The following is a 22,898-nucleotide window of genomic DNA, read 5'->3' on the forward strand; positions in this document are numbered from 1 at the left end:
GTTCTTTGTTATTAGATTCCCCTTGTGTCTTCCAACCCCTGTTAAGTCTCCCCTGCTCTTCATGTGTTTCATGTCTGTGTCTTACGTTGTCAAGTTCTGGTTGTCATGTCTGCGTCTCATTAGGTTTCCTATTTTATTTTGAAGAGATCTTGTGTTTTTATATTATGGTTTATGTTTTGAGTCCTTTGTTGTACTGTTTCTTGTTTCCCTAGGTTTCATAGGTTATCATAGGTTTAGTTCTTTGGCTTTGTAATATGGCTTCCCTGTGTTCCATGTTGTGTCTACTGTGACCTTTTTGTACCATGTTTCAGGTTCCTATGTTCTGTCTCCCCAGTTGCTGTTAAGTTTGCATGTTTAGAGTTCAGTCAGTGTGTTTCCTGTTTTACTTTGAAGGTCCGTGTTTCATGTGAGTGATTCTAGTTTTACTTCCCTTGTCTCGTCCAGCCTGATTACTCCCAGCTGTGCTCTCCTTCTGTGTCTCATTCCCTCGTTACCCCTCTGTGTATTTAAGCCCTGTGTTTCTCTTTGTCAGTGTCGTAGTCTCCCTCATGGCTGTGTTTTCCTGTGTGTCAGTTTATCCATGTCCCAGATTAGTTTTGTTATGGTTTTCATGCCACTCTGCAACAAAGCAGCTTTTGAGTTTAATTCCTGCGTCGTGAGTTTTGCGTTTGGGTCCTTCTCCTGCCTGCACACAGCCGAAACATGACAGAAATGGGATAGCTAATGCAGCTATGAGGGGGGAAATTAGCAACGCATACACAAACCATTTTACATGTGATGTATTTAGTCTGTGTTAGAAACTGTTGTTCTTTGCATGTGGGAGTTGGAAGATTAAGACCTTGACATGATCACATTTCTGTCACACATTTCCTCCAGAGCAGAGTGTGAAACTTATCTGATCATTTGCCAAAAATAAAATAACCATTAACCAGTAAAAGTGAGTTCTTTTTAGTTTTCAGGGGTGGAACAGCTTGATGCAAACAAGAAACAATTCAATTTAAATTACAAGCAACAGTTTAAGTTGTGGGAATTTATACGAAAAAGTAAGCAGCATAAAAGTCAGCCAGTCATGCAAATGTTAATAGATGTACATCTAGGCTGTTAAGGGGCATCATGAATCACTGAAAAACAGAAGTCAGTGGGTGATTTAGATTAATTAAACATGACAATGCACAAACCGTTGGCATCAATCATCAGGCTCTAAACCATATTTGAGTGTATTTGAACTTTGTGTATGTCAGGCTGCTTCTCAGAAAGCTCTCAGTGAGGTGTTAGGTTGAAATACTAAAGTCTCCCTGATAAGAGGCGGAGGTGTGATATGCCACTCCACACACAAAAAATACAGACTTATAAAAACACCTCATCAGTTGTTCCTGCACTTACCAATAAATAACTAAACACGAATCAACTCGTAGATTTTAACTCTGATCAGTGAGCCAGACCACCGGTGAAAATGTCTGTGAAGATCCTCTCCATCACTCTCCTCCTGCTCTCGGTGTGTGTGTGCTGCCACTCCTCTGAAGGTAACTGTGCTCTTACTTTACGAAAGAGAAGAGAAAAAAAGAGATAAAACAGATAACTTGATCACAGCAGTTACTATTTCCAACAATGACTTCTACCTGTTTGTGAATAATGTGCACTTATGATATTTTTGTGTTTTATTGAGCAGGACCACTGTGTAAAGACCACAAACCTTTACATCAGTCATATTCTGGTATCTGCTCAGTCTATAATTGTAACATTTTTTTCCAGCATTTACTCGACTTCTACCCACAAAATGTGGTGGATTTTTGTGTGATATGTATAACTATGTAACTATATACACTATATATCTATGTGCACTGAACATATATATTTTAACTTTCATATAGAGTCTTAAGCACAAGACATTTTTGCTTCATCGAGGTTTATTAAGTTGGTACAGTAACAGGGCAGTTAATGCTGTTGAGAGTTCGCCTGAATAACTCACTCTCCAGCTCTGGTAACTAACCTCCTCCAATACACACTCCACATCTTTCATGCAGCACAACCAAAACAGTAACATTGTAACAGAGATCCTGAACACATCACAATAAAATATCATACGATATAAACACACACACACACACACACACACACACACACACACACACACACACACACGCACACAATAAATGTTACATGGTAGCAGAGATACTGAAAACAACATAATGAGATCACTGTCATGTACACACACACACTATAAACCTACACTGGAGTGTTTATTTTTATGTAATGCATTTAACTCATATATTTGATGTAGTTAGGCCAAGTATTATTCACATTAATATCATAAGATTATCACAAAAACTATGCTATTTGCTGTACTAATGTGTGACCTTTGACCATGTTGTGACCTATTGTCAGAGGGTAAAGCAAAGGGTTAACCTATTGGTGTCACTTTGGACCGGGCCCTCAGCCAGCGCCAGGTGTGAACTCTGGCCGGTATTTGACCCTGCACCTGCTGTTCCTGGGTGCGTGGGAAAGTTACCCAGCAGCAGGGGGCGGCGATACTGGTCCCCATATTAGGGGACCAGAGGACGCCCCCAGAGCTCTTTTTCCTCCTGCTGCTGCTACCTGTCCGTCTCTGTGTTGCTCTACTGTCTGTGCTTAAGGCTGTACACCCCGGGGTTTTGCTTTGCTTGCTTTCTGCTTTGTAATTTTCTTGCTAAATGTCTGTATGTATTTTTCCTGCTGTTCATATGATTCAGTGTATTAAACTCTGTTCCAAGAATTCTACTCTTTTACAGAGCATCTTTTTGAGTGTCTTGGTTTTAATTGGATTTGGATCTCCACATCGTTGGTGGAAGAAGGTTATCAGAATGGCTTCAAAATTTGCGACCACAAAAACTCCAGACACCCTGGAAGCTGTTTTCTGTGCTAAGTTTTGTTAGTCAGTGATGGCATTTTAAAAGGCGTCCTTTACGTCTACATTTAGAAGAAGTCTTGGAGATTTTTTTTAAGTACAGCATTCACCTGATTTTTCCATTGCTGGACTGATTGACAGCCACACCATATCCATTCACGCTATACTGCTTACCATTAACAATGTTTATACTATTTATGTTTATCTACATGCAAACTTTTGTTTTCTGTCACTTATGGGCTTATGTCTCACGCTGCGTTGCATGCCAGGCATATGTTGTAAAACACTTAAACTATCATAACTGCCAACTTATTAGTGTGGCACAGTGGGTTCAGTGGTTTCCTTCAAACAAATTCACTCTGTAAGTAAATCTCACTGCTTTAAACAGCTGATATATTAATCATTGCTAATGAATGTAGCTTAATGTTGGTCCTTATTCTCATCCTCTGGAAAGTAAACCAACATGCTTTCTTTGCAAATAATAACAAAAAAAGCAACTTAAGACAGCAGATATCTTCTTCAGACCATGAAGACGATGTTTCCCAACCGTTCATATTTCTATTTGATTCAATTTGTTTAAGAAAATAAATAAATATAAGTAAAAATTCATCCTTGCAAAATTCCAGATGCCAGATATTATCTCCACTTGTTGGATCAAGTCTCGCCTCTGTTAAAATATATTTATGGAAACGTTCTGAGTGATCCTGATAACAGCACAAAGCAAACAGTGACATACCGTCTATTATAAACATAAGAACATTGAGAATATGTTCTCTATCATACCAAGACTATGTCTCCACTCAGTTACATATTCCATATATACGGGGTATGACTCCCCTTTGGTCACGGCACGTGTATATTTCAAAGTAACCCACCTTTCTCTATCATATCAACACTATCTGTCCAGCTTCAGGCTGCCTGGAGACAAGTTCTGATCAAACCATCACTGATTTCACATCTGCGCAGATATTTCATAGGTATGCTGCGGAGCATGGCCAGGCTAGCCGGAGTTTCTTTAAGAAATATCCACGTGCTGCACAAATGGGAGCATGTAATATGCTTTTTGAATCAGAGACATTTGAAGATAGAAACATTCTTTAAAATCTGTGGCAGAGCTCTGCAACAGCTAAACTTAATTCTGGGCCAAAGTTGGATTGGTTTTCATTCATTTTTTCTTTGAATCCCAACGACTATAAAAATCAAAGTTAACTAACATAATGCCCAAAGTGCCCAAAAAGTACTTGAGGGCCTCCAAGTGGTGAGAACATTGATTTGTTAAACTTACTTGTTGATTGATTTGCACAAAAAAATGCCTGTTCACTGTAACATAATTTCAGGTCACATATTAAAAGTCATCTTCTGTTTAGTGATGTAAGACAAATCAGTTTTTAACCTTCTATCACTCAGATACTCGTCGTGGACCTGGAAGTACACCACCGTGCTGCGTTGACGTCACCAAAGACAATGTGAGTGCTGACGTGGTGGGGGAAACATATCGTGAGCAGGCTGCAAGGCATCACTGTGTGAAGGCTATAATGTAAGTCAGCACATGTTGTCCTACATACAAACACATACAATCTCTATAATTTTCTGTCTTTTATTTCCAGTTTTGACACAAAAAATGGAAAACAACTTTGTGCTGATCCAGACGCTCAGTGGGTCAAAGATCGTAAGTCATGCTAAAAGAAACACACACAGAAATAAATGCAAAGTATTTACAGAGAAAAACTGAAGCTCCTGCTTGTCTGTTTTTCCTCTCTAGTCACTGCCAAAATGAGGAAGGTGTGAAGCCTGTCTGCTGCATCAGTATTTCCAGTATTTCCATCACCATTAAAGGCTTATTCAAACCAGAGCGCTTTCTCAGCCTGACTGTCTTAAAACTTTCTTTTTTGCATTTGTAGATTAATTTTCACTCTTACCTGTGGAGTAACCCTGTATTTTATTTATACTGTTGAGTTCATTGTTTTTCAATTGGTCATTTGAGCTCAGGTTTTATTTGTCTTTTGATTTTTGTGCATTATGTGTTTATGTGAAGAACAATGTGGTTGTGAAAAACAATATAAAAATAAACTTTTGTATTATTGAGCAAATATTTCTTGCTGTTGTTTGAATCCCCTATTGCATTCCACTAGTGTTTTAAGTGAGGATACTCGCTGAGTAGACTGTCCAGGTTTTTTATAAAACTTTATCTTTTACACAAGTTCATGCATGCAAAACGTCATCTCAGTTTGCCAGTATGTTAAAGAAATACTCCTTTAGTTAATCAATAAAATGTATTAGCACAACTCTCCAGACAGAAAAGTTTTGTTAATTCACAGAAAATATCTTGTTTTTTTTCTCTTTTTTTATTCCTGTGGACGCATTGTGAAAAAGAAATTTCTATAGTAGTCTTTTTTTTTTTTTAAATGTTTGTCTGTTTCTTAACTACTTTGATGTAGCATGAACAGCCATGGGCAGGTCTGTGACAGAAGACCTGGAGTTTTTGTTTTGCAGATTCGGCCTTCAGGCCTCATGTTGAAGATCAGGGGGTCAAACATTTACAGTTTTTTCTGAATGCTTAAACCCTAACTGTGATTCTTATAGCACAATTTCTAAAACTATTAATACTTATAGCAAAACCACTCACTGAGTTTGCAAAACTAAAAGCACAAACACTGCTTTGCACTCAGTTTGCCATTTTGTAACACACACTTTGCAAACCTGTAGCTACAATCCACTGCACAGCACTCTTTTTGCAGAACTGTAAACACAACTCACTGCTTTACACTCAATTTGCAAAGGATCAACACACTCCTAGCAAAACTATACACATTTACGGCCATTATTTACACTATTTTGCCAACTGTCTGGCACACTGTCACATGTGAAAACTTCTTTAGATAATTAGTTCACTTTGCAATCAGCCTAAGCACTATAATACAGGTAAGCTGTGTGTGTGGAGTACAATGGAGGGAGCAGGAAGAGTGAAAAGTAGAGGAGGCCAAGGAAGAGGACGTGGAGGTGAAGAAGTAGGACGAAGAGGACAACAAGGACAAGGAGGAGCAAGAGGAGGACGAGGAGGGGGGAGAGGAAGGGTAAGAAGAGTAAGAAATAGAATTGCTGATGACATCAGAGCTACAATAGTGGACCATGTCATCAACCATGGAATGACCCTGAGGGAAGCTGGCCAACGGGTTCAGCCTAACTTGAGCCACTTCACTGTGGCAGGCATCATTAGGACATTTTGAAATGAGAGTCGGTTAGTACAGTCACTTTGCACTAAGATTTGTAGCACTGCCATGCTAATGAGAAATACAACAGTACCATACATGCAAAAATACTGAAATTGTTACTTTACAGAATTGCTAGACGTCCAGATGTTGGGGGCAGAGGCAGAATGTTCACTCCAGAACAAGAGACCCATATAGTGAACATGGTGATTGTCAATAATGCAATAAGACTGCGCGAAATACAGCAGCGCATAATTGATAATGACACCATCTTTCAAAATATACACAGTGCAAGCATTTCTGCACCAAGTCGTGTACTTGCGCGCCACAGAATAAGAATGAAGCAAATTTACAGAGTTCCTTTCGAGAGAAACACAGAACGTGTAAAGCAACTGCGATATGACTATGTGCAGGTAAGCTAGTGTCATTGGTTCTGAATTTGGAAGTGCATACTGTAGTGCTGTGCATGGGCCTGATGTGTTGCATTTGTTTTGTCTTGTCCAGAGAGTGATGGAACTAGAAGCAGATGCAATGGGACATGAGCTACTTTTTGTGGATGAGGCCGGTTTTAACCTCAGTAAAACCAGGAGACGTGGCAGGAACATTATTGGACACCGTGCCATCATCAATGTCCCAGGACAACGTGGTGGTAACATAACCATGTGTGCAGCTATAAGCCAAAATGGTGTTGTTCACCATCATGCAACCATAGGCCCATACAACACTGCACACATTATTGCATTCCTGGACACCATGCATGACATGCTCACTGTTCAGAGACCAGAGCAGACCCGATATGTCATCATATGGGACAATGTTAGTTTCCATAGGGCTGCTTTGGTCCGCAACTGGTTTACAGACCACCCATCCTTCATGGCACTCAACCTCCCTCCATACTCTCCATTCTTAAATCCCATCGAGGAGTTCTTCTCTGCCTGGCGCTGGAAAGTGTACGACCGTCATCCTCATCAACAGGTAGCCCTTTTACAGGCAATGGAGGAGGCATGTGGAGATATTGACCAGGCATCATGTCAGGCCTGGATACGGCATTCAAGGAGATATTTTCCCCGGTGCCTTGGACTGGAGGATATCGCATGCGATGTGGACGAAATTTTGTGGCCGGACCCAGAAAGACGACATGATGTAGGCTGGTTGTCTTTTTTTTCCCTTTTTTTTGTGAAATTCCTATTTTGTGTTCTGACTTTGTCTTGGTTTTGATGAGTGTGAATAAACACCAATACTTGAAGTTTGGATCCTTGTATGTTTACATGACACTATGACAAAAGTGTGACCTCAAATTGACATCTGTACACAGAGAAAGCAAAAGCCAGATATGTTTTGTATTCATACCATCAGTGTGCAGTTGGCGCATTATGTGCTTAGTAGATGATGGCTTGTGTGTACTGTTTGATACGAAAACACCATTTTTACGAAGGTGTGAAGAGTTAATCTAGCTGTGTTCGCTTTTGCAAGAGAACTACAATGTTTTGATATTTGGGTGACAGGTTTTCTTATTTGTGTGTAGAGTTTTGCAAAAATAGCCAATAGTTACAAAAAATGTGCTTAAGCAATCAGAAGAAACTGTAATATGATGGCTTGTGTTAACTGTTGGATACGAAAATACCATTTTTACAAAGGTGTGGAGAGTTAAGGAAGGGTTATTCGCTTTTACAAGGAAACTACAATGTTTTGCTGATTGGGTGAAGAGTTTTCTTATTTGTGTGTAGAGTTTTGCAAAAATAGCCAATAGTTACAAAAAATGTGCTCAAGCCATTAGAAAAAACTGTAATCATTTGCGATGTGATATTCCGTTTAACACCAGTTCAGGTACATCATGTAAATCACAAACTCCGACATTAGCGTTGTGTTCCATTAATGACAGTACCTTACTCTAATACATTTCTCATACGTCAACATCATTCTGTTTATACATCACATCACTTGTGCTCACCTGCAAATACAAAACACAAGCACTTTAGTTAGCGTAGCTGCACTCTGCAGGCTATCTGTGCAGTAAAACACACAGGACCCCAAAGCTGCCCGATACAGTGCCTGCGTGAGCACTACCCATGGGAATCATCATTGACCAGAATATTCTAGCTGGATTGCCAGTGAGCACAGTATGTGTCAGAAATAGTAATAAAGAACTGAATGCATAACGTAACAATGATAAGAATGCATGAAATTATGGAGGGGGGGGCAATATCTATTACAATACTTCCATCTGTGTCCATCCATTACATGAGTCCCACACTCTCCCCTCCAAAAATGAATGTCGTCCCGACATTAGAGATTTCCCAGAATACATGTCTTCAACAGAAGGTTACAGCAGTAGCTTCACTGGGAGTCAGCCTCTAAAGATACTTTCTGTCCGGTAACAGTTTTTGGCATGACATACATCTCCCCTTTATGTCATGTACTAGCAACAGACACTACTGGCCAGGCAATGTCTGTAAAGTCTCTCCGCCACTCAGGCGTGCTCTGTATCAGACTGAAGGTGTAGACCTAACACTCTACCATGTAACCTTTTACACAGACACACATTTACTGCTGTATATCCCACATACAAGCCAGTATCCCTCTATGTGTAACTAGTCTTGTTCTGGTACTCCCTGTTTAACTCATGTGAACTATCAAACTAATATATGCAGTTGTTGCGCTGTCAAATTTGCTCTTTTTAACATTTCCTACTGTGAACACTTCCCTTTCTGTTTAAACTGTCACCACAGTAAACTCAACATGTGACAATGAACTTAGTTTTTTTCTTAGCTGTGGACATCATTTGTTTCTGTTTATGACTGACGGCTGACCTAAGGTGTCATACGTGAGTGTCTTGGGTGGATTTCTGCATCAAAAAGGACACTTTCTTGTGGGAACTGGCTGTGAGTTGGGCTCTCCCTCGTCTTCTTCATCAGATGACGACACCTGTTCTTGACTTCTTCCGTTCTCCTCCCCAGACAGCTCACTTCGCCCTGCCTCCTCCTCCTCTGCACTTGACTCCAGTCCCCCTTTCTCACCCTCGTCTAGGCACTCGCTGCTGACACCACCACTTGACAGTTCTCCATTAGCTTCTTCTGGCTGGAACTCCTCTGCCTCTGCCCTCAGCTGACTTCTGATCTGGGTGGGTGATTCTGCAGATTGTGCGGTGATAATTCCCCAGTCACCCTCATCCTCTGAACTGCTGCGTGGTCACTCTCCTGCTGCTTTTCTTGGGTCTTTCCTTTTCTTTGTTGTTTGGCATCCTCCTTCCCATTCTTGTTTTTCTCCAGCTTCTCCTCCTGAACGGGGAGAAAGTCACAGGGCAGTAGGAGGTTCCTGTGCAGAACCCTCACTTTCCCTGGTCCTCTCTCTGGCTGTACGGCATAGACAGGGCTATCTTTGTGCTTTCTTTTGTGGAATTACAGGGATTATTTTACATAACCATCATCTTTATCATTGCATTAATTATCATTTTATTCAAGTGTTTATTGAAGTTGCTGGCATTATGTTATAATTTGTATTACAGGGGTTATCATAATCAAATATTAACATATTTATTACAGGTGCAGTTATAACCACTTTAAATCGTTGAGTTAAATCTATAATCTTAAAAGCTTATATGCTGAGTATTTTGTTACAGTAAAATAGTGGCTGAGCAAAGGCCTGAATGTAGTCAGCTTCTTGTTGCATTTGAGTTTGCCTAGCAACAGGTGACGCAAAGAGGAGGACAAGTCCATGGGGACCTCACCACCATATTTGGATGGATGCCAGAAAGGGGAACTCCTGTCTCTGCAGTTATCTCTTAAGATTGATCAGTGTCTGTAGAAGAGCCAAATAATGTTCTGTACATGCAAATTATGTGCTTGTAAACGCATGAGGGGGCGTCATAATACCCTGATGTTATAAAAGCAATCTGAAGTGTATTTTTGGTGGGGGATTTACAACTGATGGTTTCCAGTTTACATCTCCCCACGCTGCGTGTATTCATTAAAATCAATTGTTTGAACGGCCTTTTCTGGACTATCATTGTTTTACTCTCGTCCTCAATTTCGGACCCTTAACATTTGGTGCATTGGCCTGGGTTGAGGGGAGAGACACTTGGAGATTGAGACTGAGAGGGTCCAAGGTGCTCAAACAGGCAGACACGAGTCAGTGGTCGAAGTGAGTGGACATAAGCCGGCTTATTGAAAGGTAAGGCACTACCTGTTGAATTATTTCCAAACAGTGCTGAATTGGTTCTGACAAAATTAAAAGTCTACTCACTGAAATTACTGTTAAATGTCTGTTTTGATTTTGGTGAAAATCTCATGAGAATTGAAGTTGAAGTAATGATAATGGAACGTTAAGTAACAGTACTGATTAAAGGAAAAGCAGTTGGACTGCTAAAGAGAATTTAGAATAATAGGTAATTGGGCGTTTTGGGGTTTACACTTCCAATTGGTTATAAGGTTGGACCTGCGTCGGTCATACACTTGTTCTGAGGTGTTGATTGTTGTTTCAAAGTATTACAAATTTCTGTAGAACGGCAGTTGGACTGCTAAGAAGCGCATTTTCTCGGAGTTAACGCTCCGTCCTGGATGACGACGGTTATCCTTGACCTATCGTGAATAGGGTTAGTACGGTTGGTGACCGGGGAGGACTTGGGAATCTCCAAAATAACTAGTGGTTGGACCACTTGACCGTTTGGAACGGTATTTGCGCTTTTTTGGGTAGTAAAGCTTGGAGCTTGGGCGTTGGACGCTTTTAAATTGAGTTAGGGATTTTAGAGATTAGACCAGAGACAGGTTGGACCTGATACTGGGTAATTGACAATAAAAAACTTGGAGTTTGTCCCTTGGAGGGTTAACTTAAAATTGTCTAAATTGTCTAGGTTTTAACAGGCCTAATACTGCAGTTGTAATTATAAAGACGTCTGTGTGAATATATTAAGAGACTTGTCTGAGTCTGTGAGTCAGGCTGGTATTATTTTTAGACTGTGTGTGTGTGTGTGAAAATGCAAATAAGGCAGCTGCAAGGTCTCTAGAGTTTTAGGAAGTTTAGATAGAGACCGTACACTTTGCTGAATGGCTGTGTTTAAGACGCTTATTACAATATTGTAAGTAAAGTTTTTATTTCTTGCCATGACTGTATGACTGTTTGCTGGGTTTTAAGATGGGACATATAAAATGCTGATACTTATGACCGTTATTTGGGGTCTGAAGACTGAAATTGACTTTGAACTAATTTCATTAATAAAGATGTCTGTGAGTGATGTCTCTTTTGGTGTGTTCAAGTAAGATGTTCTAGGATTTCTAGATGGGTTTCGTTTCAGTTTGAGATAATATACACAGTTACAGTTGGGGTTTCTAATGCATTGTTGACTTTGAGTGATACATATAGGTGTAAGTTGTTTGATGTTTGTTGGGCAAAGGAGAACTTTAGAAGACTGAGTGGTTTTTCCTTTAGTCCGATGATATATAAGTAGTTAGATTTGACAGACTTGTTTACATTTTGGCTTTATGTTAATATAGGTTGCAACGGGCACAGAGGAAACACAGTACAACATCTTAAGGGTTTAAAATAATAGATAAATGAATGAAGTTTCTTAAGGGTTTTTGTGTGTGTTTTTAGGGATAGTTTTTTGTGGGTTTTTAGGGGGAGTGTGTGTTGGTGGTGTTTGTGTGTGTCAAACGGGAGATAACATGTAAACAGAGGAATTAGAGACTAGAATGTCCTAGAAGGCAATAAAATGCAAATTAAGAAGCTGTGAACTGCTTAAACCACAGTTGGTTTCACAAGTACTGCTGCAAACATTGTTGAATGCGTGTGTTTAAGACGCCATTTATGTTTATTAGAGGGTTATAAATAAAGTTTTGAGTTGCTGTAGTGGATGTATAGTAAGTGACTGAATTCTGATAGATGTATATATTCTGAGCCATGAATGGTGGTGTGTTTTATTTTTCAGTTATGTGTGTGTGGTGAGAAGTTGTGTGTGAGACGATGAGAGGTTTCAGTCTTCTTTTTTCTTTTTTGACTTGCTCTTTCTGATCATGGAAGGCATGTCCAAGATACTCGTATGAAAGCGTATTTTGAGTGATTTTAACTGTGTGAATGCTGTCAGTATTTGATTTGAATGTCTCTGAATGATTTGTCTGAGTGAGTGAAAAAGGGAGAAGTTTGAGAGAAAAGGCAGTGGGTGTGAGATGATTATGAAAGTATTGTGCGAATGATGTGACAAAAACTGACAAAAATGCAAAAACTTAGTATATTTAAAAGTGTGTGTGTGAGAAGAGGGTGTATTGTTTTTAGACCAAGACCTAGTAAAACTAAAAGAGGGTTTGTAGACTGTAAATATGAAAAACAAGTGTTTGATTAATTTGTAGAAACAGGAAAGAGAAACAGGAAATACTGTGCTCCTGTGTGTGTAAGAGGAAGGTGTGTGTGTGACTGATGATGTCAGGGGAGCACCCAGAGAAATAGACAGAGTTAAATTCTAAGAAGATGAAGCAAATCGAGGTTTTAAGATAAAAAATGAATATAATACTAATTGTATGCTCTAGTGTGTCAATACAGGTGGGCGTCTCTCAACGTTGGAACCTTGAGTTCAGCAGCAGAAAAGTAGATTAAAAGAATTGGGAGAATAAGCCAGCTTTTGGCTCGAAATTGTGCGGCTGGATCTCTCACTTTGTCCCTGAAGCGGAGAAGAAGTTCAAAGGACAGTTAATCGCCTGATGAAGACCGATAGAACATCGTGGACTTGAATACAGCAGGCAAACGACAGTGCCACTGATCTATTAACACTGATGACGACTGACGACCAGCAGCAGCATGTAAGAGTAATGCAAGATGTACTGTGAAAATACAGGCTGGGCAGTTGAACAGTGGGATAAAGAATTGTGGAAGAGCACTGGACATTGAGTGATATTTTGCCATGCTGGGACTTAATCTGAAAGAAAGACTGTAAAGAAACAGAGAAGAAGACAGCAGCTGAGTTGAGACTGTGTTTGCTGGAGCTTTGAAGCACGAACAGGACATTGTGCAGAGAGGACCAGTGAGAGATGAAGCTGGACGAGTTTGACTGCGAGAATATAGGATATAATTGGATTAAAAATTGAAACCTGAACTCATGAATTGTTTAGGGATGTCCACCATAGCATAACAAAGAGGTAAACATTAGAAAAGGTAAGAATAATGAAAGAAATAATTGTCATTACCTTAATGAATAGAAAACACACATACAAATTGTTACATGTGAGATATTTTTGAAATGAATCAGAAGTGAGATAGTTTGAATCTAAAGCTCAGTGGTGAAATGCATAAATTAAATATGAACATATAGGATGCAATGAAGAAACAGCTGACACGTAGTGTACATTAACATGAATACATAGAAATGCAATGAGAAACTCAATGAATTAATTTAATGAAGAAGCAGTTTACACTCAATTAACGTAAAATGCAAGGAAGAACACGCTTACATGCATGGCATAATTGGTATTTCTGACTAGAGACAGAGAAATGGGTCATTTAAGTACTTGTGGTAATAATGAAAATGTCTTAGTTTTGTTATTTTCAGGGGTAAAGCAGAACCGTACCAACTCTCCACAGCAGCAGTCGGAAGAAAGTTAGAAGTTAACATCACTGGATAAGTTAAGGCAAGTTTCTGGTTGAATTGTTCACAGAATCATGTGTCCATGAACCTGGAAAACAGGCCCTAGCTCCTGGCTGAAGACTAGGAGTGCTTTATTTAAGGTGGGAAATCAAAACAGAGGGTTAGTAATTTGGGGAAAAAGAAAACTGACTGCTTAACTGGAGAATTGGAAAGGTGTCTGACAGATTGCGAAGCCATAGATGCAAAATACCACACACAAACAGAAAATGTATTAACCGTACAAAGACAAGCTCATGAAGCTTGTCTAATCAAAGCTTAATGCATAGAGATATTGATTTAAAACCTGGCTAAGAACATAAGCATATGCAATGAAGATCTGCTTGCTGCTTGTATGAGTGAGAGAATGGTGTGAATGGTTAATAAAATTGATGGAAAGATTTAAAATAGATGGAAAAACACAAGAAAACTATTAAAGCAGTTTTTAAAAGGGTGACTTAGGAGTGCTCTTGCACTGATTGATCAAAGTAAGTGATTAGTATAGAAAGAAAATGAAAATAATTGAATAATATGATAAGTTTAAACATGTATTTCTCTTGTCAAGTTGGCTGTTGAGCTGTGAGTCACTATGCAAATTAGCTCGAGTGAGTGACGACAGAGGAGCTTGCTGTGTGTGTGTGATTGAGGCCTTGAGGAAAGGAAGCAAAGTAGACTGTTCAGAGGTGTAGATTTGGACAGGAAATTTATAATTTAGTGTTGACACATTGTTATAACGTGTTTATATTTTAGGCTGAATCTAAGTATGGTGAAGATACATTGTGGTAAAGGGACCATTGTTGTGTGTAAAACGGTGCAGTTTGGACAAGGTTTTCAGTGGGTTGAATGGGTGAAATTTAAGATTGTTTGAAATTTTGTGGGGCTGTTGTTTTCATTTTAATAGAGGGAGTTTTGATAAACATGGACATGTCTAAAAGGGCCCATAGTTTTTATAACAGTGCACTTAGAAAAAAACCTGTCAGGTGATTTTGTTTTGTACTTTGATGAGCTAACAATCAGCTCTCTTTTTTCATTTTTGCTCTAAGCAGGCCTGGAAGAGAGTGAACTGACGGCGCGGACAAATTACCAAGTAAGGATTGCAGCGAGTCAATCCAGTCAAAAGTATAGAGAACTATTTTCCTAAAAAGGAAAAACGAAATAAAACAAATGATTGAGCTCATTTTGCTGATGTGGAGCATCTGATGACGTGCGCGGAAGGCTGCAGATCAGCAAAAAATATCATGTGTGAATGCATGTGAGTGAATGTGAATGACTGGACTAAGGTGGGAACGAGTAAATGTGGACAGACAATTTACCATGTGAGGAAAAGAAAGGGGATGCTTTGTTTTGCTTTTGCCATGAGCAGGACAAGTGGAAGACTTAATTCTGGGGACGCTGATGTTTGCTTGGAGGGAATTTTTGTTTTATTTACTGGGGTTGGATTATGTTATTACATTATAAAATGCTAAATGCTAAAAGGGAAACATTGTTTGATATAACTCATGCTACCATTAACTGAAGAAACACATGATTGATAACTGTTCTGTTTTAAGTTTTCTTTGTTGTAACACAGATTGGATCATAAAGGGGGAGAGTTGAGTATGAAATATAAAGTATAGGTTTTGTTTCCAGGAAATTCTAAGGATCCAGACTTTTGCATGGAGCAAGGACTTTGAGAAGATTTGACATGATGATTAAATTGATTTTATTCCTTAAGCACAGGTTTTCAGGGCCGGAGCAGATCCACCGGAGAGGAGGATTGCTGAGCTGTTCTGAGAGATGATATGACTAACCTTTTTCCTTTAATTTCTTAACCCCGGGTGATGCATTTTGAGTTTTTTGAGTTTTTATTTATTTGGACACATTTGGTGTGTCCAAATATAAAGGGGGAATTTAAGAGGTAATTTGAGATGGGTTCTAGGATCATTTTATGACTTTTGGGGTTGTTGATAATTTAGATATGGTAAAACTGAGGCAGAAATTGTTATTTTTAAATAGAGTTATTTTTAAAGTAAAATGAAACTCCCCTGCTTGATTTAAAATAGGCGAGGCCAAAGGCCTGTAGCTTTTAACTGTATAGCTCTTAACTTGCAGGGATGGCGTGGAGTGTAATGAATGAATGCAAAACATGCTTACAGACACAAACATGACATAGATTTAGTTTATAGGGCAAAGGTGGAACACATGGTGCTTTGTTTCTGCTTAGCAACTAGTGAGGCAGACGGTGTTAAAGATAAGTATGTAATAAGTGAACAGGAAACATGTGAGGGTGAGACGGGTGAAACAAAATGTTGTAAATAATGGAAACTTGTGTAACTGGCATTAACAGTAATTTTTGCATGTTAGGTATATGCTTGAAGCAAAAAGAGGTGTAAATCCTGATAGAAATTCTGAAGCGTGCTTTCTAGCGGAGAGTTAGGCTGACATGGGGATGGTGTATATTTTACCCGGGGTGTGTTTAATAAAACTAAAAGTATTGCTCACACACATAAAGAGTATTGAGATTAAGTAAAGTTAATAAAAAGGATAAAGCCCAGAACATGATATTGTGAACCAAGTTTGAATAATTAAAGGAACATTGGATGAACACAATAGATTAGTGAGGTGGAGCAGAGAGAGGTTTTTGTTTTCTATCTTTTACAGGAGAAGATTTCAGGACCACAGCGACTTAGGGGGGCGAGAATCCTGGAAGCCCCAGATCGAACGGAACCAACCAGAGAAAGGAGAAAAACAGAGCACAAATACACCTAGTTGTTTATGTTACAAAGAAGATCAAAAGCTTGTTAGACGTAGGTTATAATGGAAGCATAAAAGGGATGAGAGGAAATTTACATAACATAGAAATCCTGCAACAATTCGTAAATTGCCCAAACACAGTGTTCAGACCGGATATGCGCTACCCGTTAAAGGGGGCGAAGAAATCAGGCCTAAGTCTGAAAAATGAAATGGGTTAACTCGATAGAGGAGGTTTCCAAAGGTTGAGAAAATAATGTAGGACCTTTTACCAGGAGAAAGCTAATTGTATCTTTTACACTTTACAGTGTGCACTGAGGGAAGTTAGGAAAAGTTTAAACTAGGATTGAAAAATTAAACTAGGTGAAAAAGGGGGTGTAGCAAGTAGATTTAGGGCAGCTCATAGCCTGGCGTAAACGCAAGGTGCCGTCACACGGCTTAAGTTATTTGTTTGATTTATTTTATGACAAAATAATAAGGAAACATTGTTTATCAGTAATATTGTTTACAGGGTTCATATTGCATTGAATATGTTTGTCATCACATTCATTCTATTCACAGGTTTAGTTCATTTTATACACATTGCATATCTGTGCTTGTTTAGAGTTGATGTTCTATCCAAGAGGGTTTTAAGCTTCACTGGTGAGAGTGTCCAGGTGATACATGTTGAGGGAAGATGGGAACATAGCAGGTTAATTGCATGCATGCTTACAATACACATAAATCTAGTAGCAGGCCTGAGCGAGGGCCCAAGTGTCTTCTGCTTCTTATTTGAGACCTGCGCCAATTTAGTTTACTTAGTGATTGATGACGAGGGTCCATTCCACTAGATTTCCACTAGAGAGGGACCCAGGAAAGGAGCAGAGACCACTTAAGCATGAAGTGTTTTCAAGTGGGAGCTGGCGTTTTATTACTGGACCACCTAGATGTCGTGAGGTTATTGTCTGGTTTGCTGAGTCAGGGGACGACTAGAGAGGGTCAGAGCGAAGGTAGTGGACCTGGGAATGTGACGTCTTTGGAAGACGTCAAGAGAGGGAATTGTGGAATTACAGGGATTATTTTACATAACCATCATCTTTATCATTGCATTAATTATCATTTTATTCAAGTGTTTATTGAAGTTGCTGGCATTATGTTATAATTTGTATTACAGGGGTTATCATAATCAAATATTAACATATTTATTACAGGTGCAGTTATAACCACTTTAAATCGTTGAGTTAAATCTATAATCTTAAAAGCTTATATGCTGAGTATTTTGTTACAGTAAAATAGTGGCTGAGCAAAGGCCTGAATGTAGTCAGCTTCTTGTTGCATTTGAGTTTGCCTAGCAACAGGTGACGCAAAGAGGAGGACAAGTCCATGGGGACCTCACCACCATATTTGGATGGATGCCAGAAAGGGGAACTCCTGTCTCTGCAGTTATCTCTTAAGATTGATCAGTGTCTGTAGAAGAGCCAAATAATGTTCTGTACATGCAAATTATGTGCTTGTAAACGCATGAGGGGGCGTCATAATACCCTGATGTTATAAAAGCAATCTGAAGTGTATTTTTGGTGGGGGATTTACAACTGATGGTTTCCAGTTTACATCTCCCCACGCTGCGTGTATTCATTAAAATCAATTGTTTGAACGGCCTTTTCTGGACTATCATTGTTTTACTCTCGTCCTCAATTTCGGACCCTTAACACTTTCTAACACAACATGTACTCGCTCCTCCCAGTAAGACCTTAGCTTTCCGGGCCCACCCCGGTCTCTGAAGTTCCGTACTAGCACTCGACATCCCGGTTGCAGTTCTACTCCATGAGCCTTCCGATCGTACTGCCTTTTCGCTCTGTTCCTCTCTTTCTGAGCTGTTTCTGATGCCAATCTGTATGCCTCTTGCATCCTACTTCTCCACTTACGGACATAATCACTGTGAGAAGTACTCTGGTCACCTGGAACCAGGCCAAACATGATGTCCACTGGTAGGCGGGGGTTTCTGCCATAGAGAAGATAATATGGGGCATATCCTGTTGCTTCACTGCGTGTGCAGTTATACGCATGCACCACTTTGCTCAAGGAGTTTTTCCAGTCTGCCTTGGCTTCCTCTGCCAGGCTCCTCAACATGGAAAGGAGTGTCCGATTAAATCTCTCCACCTGACCGTTCCCCGCTGCATGGTAAGGTGTCGTGCGTGACCCCTGGATACCACAGTACCTTTCCAGCGTGGCAAACAGCTGGTTCTCGAACTCCTTTCCCTGATCATGATGTAACTGGGCAGAGAATCCAAATTTGAGCACAAAATCTCCAAAGATCTTTTCTGCTGCTGTTCTTGCTGACTTGTTGGTGCATGCGTATGCCTGTGCAAACAGGGTGAAATGATCCATCACGACTAGAATGTACTCATATCCTCCTTTACAACTCTCCAGATGTAGGAAGTCTATTGAGACCATCTCAAAAGGGTATGTGGTGACAATGTTGACCAACGGTGCTCTAGTTGGTTTGCCTGGACATTTCCGTTTCAAGCAACTGCACACCTTGGTCACATAATGTTCCACATGTCTTTGCATATGTGGCTAATAGAATCGATCACGGACCAAGGCGAGTGTCCGCTCCACTCCGAGATGTCCCATCTCCTCATGGAGCTCCTTGTACACCAGCTGATGAAATTTTGTGGGTAACACTAGCTGAGCTCGAACAGCGGATTTCCTGTACAGGATGTCGTCTTTGTCAAGGTACAGCTTACTCTTTTCCCGGCTTAGAACTGAAGTGTCTTCACCCCTGTCTCTTCCTCTCCAAGGAGGCCATTGTCCTGTCATAACATATTCTCGCACCCTGCCAATGACTGGATCATCCTCCTGTGCTTTCTTTAGTGTCTCTTTGTGTGTAAAGTGTAAAGCGCTTTGGGGTCCTTAGGGACTGAGTAAAGCGCTATACAAATGCAGGCCATTTACCATTTACCATTCTTTGGAGATCTGTGTCACTGGGGCCAGGTAATAGTTAGTTTCTGGAGCTGTTAGAGTTCTCGACCCATACCCAATGACAACCAGTTTGCCCTGCTGTCTCTGGTACAGGACTGCACCAAGCCCTTCTTGAGAGGCATCGCAGTGCAGCACAAATGGTCTTTCGAAATCAGGGTATGCCAGGAATGGTGGACTCAGCAGGTGTTCTATAAGCTGGCATAGCACTGCCTGGTGTTGTTCCGTCCATGTGATAAACATTGGCTGGCTTGAGTGGAGTTGGTCTGATTTTTTCCGTGTTCCTTTGTGCCTGATTACCGTTGATCTTCTGTCAGTAATCACTTGAATCTTTCCGATTGATAGCAGCTGGTATAGTGGCTTGGCAGTGCGTGAGAAATTTGGAATGTAGGGGCGGTAGTATGACAGGAAACCTAGCATTTTCCTTAGGTCTCCCACAGTCTCAGGTTTGCGGTTTTTTAGTGCTTGCACTGGTGCCAATTCAGCAGGGTCCATGCAGTAGCCATCTTTGGATACAATCTTTCCCAGGAATTTCACCTTGCCCTTAAACACTTCACACTTTTCTGGGGTCAGCTTCACCCTGTGCGCTTGATAGCGGCGCAGGACCTCCCTCAGATCACGCAGGTGGTCCTCAAATGATCTGCTGTGGACCAAATTGTCATCCAGATATGGCTGAGATATTTCATCCCTCAAGCCTGCAAGGCACTCTTCCATACTGCGCTGGAACTCTGCTGGAGCCGAGGACAAACCAAAGGGAATCCTTACCCACTCATATAAGCCCCAAGGTGTGATAAAGGCTGTGAGGGGTCTGCTACTTTCCTCCAGGAAACCCTGGTGGTACGCCTTGCCCTGGTCCAACACTGAGAACCATGCACTCCCAGTCAGGCTGTTTAACATGTCTTGAACACGAGGGATGGGGTGACGGTCAGGAATGGATTTCCGGTTCAACTCACGGTAATCCACGCAGAGACGCAGACTTCCATCCTTCTTGCGCACGCAGACGATGGGGGATGAGTAGGGGGATCAGGATTTCTGAATCCATCCTCTGTTCAACAGGTCCTCCAAATACTCCTTCACCTCCTTGTGGAGTGGCTTGGGGACTGAGATGTATGTGCGTCTTACTGGGGTTGTGTCATTCAATCTGATCTTTAACTTCAGGGAGGGGATGCATCCCACATCGCTCTCATCTTTTGAAAATGCAGCACACTCTTCACGCAGGACTTTTCTCACCTGCTCCTGCTGATCTGGGGTCAGGTGATCAACCGACACAGGTGGGTCCCATAAATCTTGGCTGCAACTGCCCACCTCTTCATACTCCCCTTTGTGCTGTTCTGGGGTGCTGACGGTGCTCCCTGTGTTTTCACTAGCACATGTCAACTTGCCCATGTTTTCAGCACTTACTGGTCTTACGTCTACTGGGTAAATAGCCTTCACTTGCTGTAGTCGTCCCAACACTGCATGAGGGAGGAGGGTGATGTCATGGCTGCCGCCATTCGTGACCGGAAGAACCACCCTGGACCGGGTTCCCCTCTGCAGGCCAATGACAGTTTCATTCAGGTTAACCCCCTCTGGTAGTTTTGAAATGTCCTCTGGTTCAAAAAGAACCTCCTGTTTCAGGGGGAGGGGACCTGTCCTCACACTGCACTTAACCTCCCTGCTTTGTCCAGCTGGAATCACTATCTTTTGTCTCCCAACTTTCACCACACCCTCCTCATCATTTTTGTGGCAGTGCTGCATGATGTTAATTAGCACTTCTGCTTTCTTACAATCAATTAAGAAGGCTTCCTTTACCACAGCAGGTGTAACGTCTGGATGCTGCTCCATTCCATCCTTTACAAAATGCTCAATCACATTATAGCCAATGATAGGTGGCTCTGCTACTCCTGGCTCTTTTGAGACAAGCACGGGGACAACTAACTCTGGCTGTGGATCTCTAGTTGACCCCAGTCTAAATTTTAGCTCAACCCAACCTGCGAAGGGTATGGGTGTTTGGTTCGCTGCTTTGCCCACCAGAGCCTCATCCTCACCTAGGAGTTCACTTGTGCTTCTCAGTTGGATATGTGGAAAGCAGGACTTCCTCCAGTTCTCATTAATGATAGTCACCTGTGAACCCGTATCCCACAATGCTTGTGTTTCTACCCCTTCAAAGAAACAATCCACCATACACTTCTTCCCGATCAGGGCTCTCAGCTTAGCCTGACAGCGTAGTGAGAGATGACTGGCATACGTGGCACCCACAGTCTCTTTAGCCTTGCCACTCTGCTCTAATTCTGCTTCCAGCTGTCTTATTCAATTCCAAAGCAGTTCATGCAACTTGTCGTCTGCTTCAGCATGGATGGGAATTAATGATTTGGGAGGGGCGATGGTCTGGATTGCCGCTTGAGTGCCCTCCGATCTTTCTGCTGCCCCCCTTCGCCCTCTGCAGCCTCTGGAGAGGTGTCCTGGCTGGCCACACTTGAAGCAGTGTTCACACCCATCATTGGTTCCCTGCTCCTGGCATGCCTTACATCCCCTCCTCCCACTGGTTCTTAGTGGGCGAGTGGGGCCTTGAGGGGTGGTGATGCTCCTCCTTAATTCAGCCATCTCCTCTCTCAGCAGCCTGACCGTTTCATGCAGCTCTGACTCTCGGGAAGCAGCTACAACAGGTGTTCTGCGGCTCTTGGGTTTCACCACTTCAGCTGATTGCTCTTGAGTCCCCAACCTAGTTTCGGCTACACCCAGACCCAATTGACTGGCTGGCCTTTCCGCCTGGAGTTCATTTACTTTTACAGATTTGCTGCCTGTAGTTTTCTTTTGCTTCAATTGCCTTTCTGATTCAACACTAGCTGCTTCATTCATCTTATCAATGAGGGTTTCATCTGTCACCCAAGGGTCATCCAGATAGGGCTTGAGTTGAAACTTGATAGGGTCACTCAGTAGCCCAGTACTAACCGACCTCAAGAATTTCTTCTGGATGAGCTCAGGGCTGTATTGTTCATCGGACCCTGTGTCTTCCGATGCGAGCAGCAGCCTCTCTTTTAACTCAATTGCTCTGAAGACGAAGTTTTGGGGAGACTCACGGCTGTCTTGTGTGACGTTCACTAGTCTGTGATACAAATCTGTGGTGCTGCCTTCTTTAAAATGCCCCTTTAATATGGCCTTCAATTGCGGGAGGGTGAGGTCACGTTTTATCTCAAGCATGTCTCTAAGACTCAAACTTGGGTTCATATTACATGGAGCAGGGGTGGGCAATCTCAGTCCACGAGGGCCAGTGTCCCTGCAGGTTTTAGATCTCACCTTAGGTCAACACACCTGAATCACATGATTAGTTCGTTACCAGGCCTCTGGAGAACTTCAGGACATGTTGAGGAGCTAATTTAGCCATTTAAATCAGCTGTGTTGGTTCAAGGACACATCTAAAACCTGCAGGACACCGGCCCTCGTGGACTGAGATTGCCCACCCCTGGTATAGAGGATGAAGAGCAGGGGGGAGAGCACACAGCCCTGGGGGGAGCCAGTGGAGGTGGAACGG

General features: G+C 41.4%; 1 protein-coding gene across 1 annotated transcript; it reads left to right on the forward strand.

Moving 5' to 3' along the window:
• The first annotated feature begins 1,453 nt into the window (after nucleotides 1-1,453).
• LOC109200487 (eotaxin-like) lies at nucleotides 1,454-4,816 on the forward strand. The gene is made up of 4 exons (XM_025904209.1): nucleotides 1,454-1,523; nucleotides 4,292-4,421; nucleotides 4,492-4,553; nucleotides 4,647-4,816. Exons 1-4 carry the CDS (start codon nucleotides 1,454-1,456, stop codon nucleotides 4,670-4,672), a joined length of 288 nt encoding a protein of 95 aa, XP_025759994.1. The 3' UTR covers nucleotides 4,673-4,816.
• The last annotated feature ends 18,082 nt before the right edge of the window (nucleotides 4,817-22,898 follow it).

This window comes from Oreochromis niloticus, unplaced genomic scaffold (assembly GCF_001858045.2).
Source record: "Oreochromis niloticus isolate F11D_XX unplaced genomic scaffold, O_niloticus_UMD_NMBU tig00000329_pilon, whole genome shotgun sequence".
Lineage (NCBI taxonomy): Eukaryota > Metazoa > Chordata > Actinopteri > Cichliformes > Cichlidae > Oreochromis > Oreochromis niloticus.

Excerpts from the sequence above, each read along its gene's own strand:
- LOC109200487 (XM_025904209.1), top strand. The coding sequence starts at position 1,454 with ATGTCTGTGAAGATCCTCTCCATCACTCTCCTCCTGCTCTCGGTGTGT. Across the intron at positions 4,422-4,491 it reads CACTGTGTGAAGGCTATAAT|TTTTGACACAAAAAATGGAA; the intron begins GTAAGTCAGCAC and ends TTTTATTTCCAG. Across the intron at positions 4,554-4,646 it reads CGCTCAGTGGGTCAAAGATC|TCACTGCCAAAATGAGGAAG; the intron begins GTAAGTCATGCT and ends TTTCCTCTCTAG.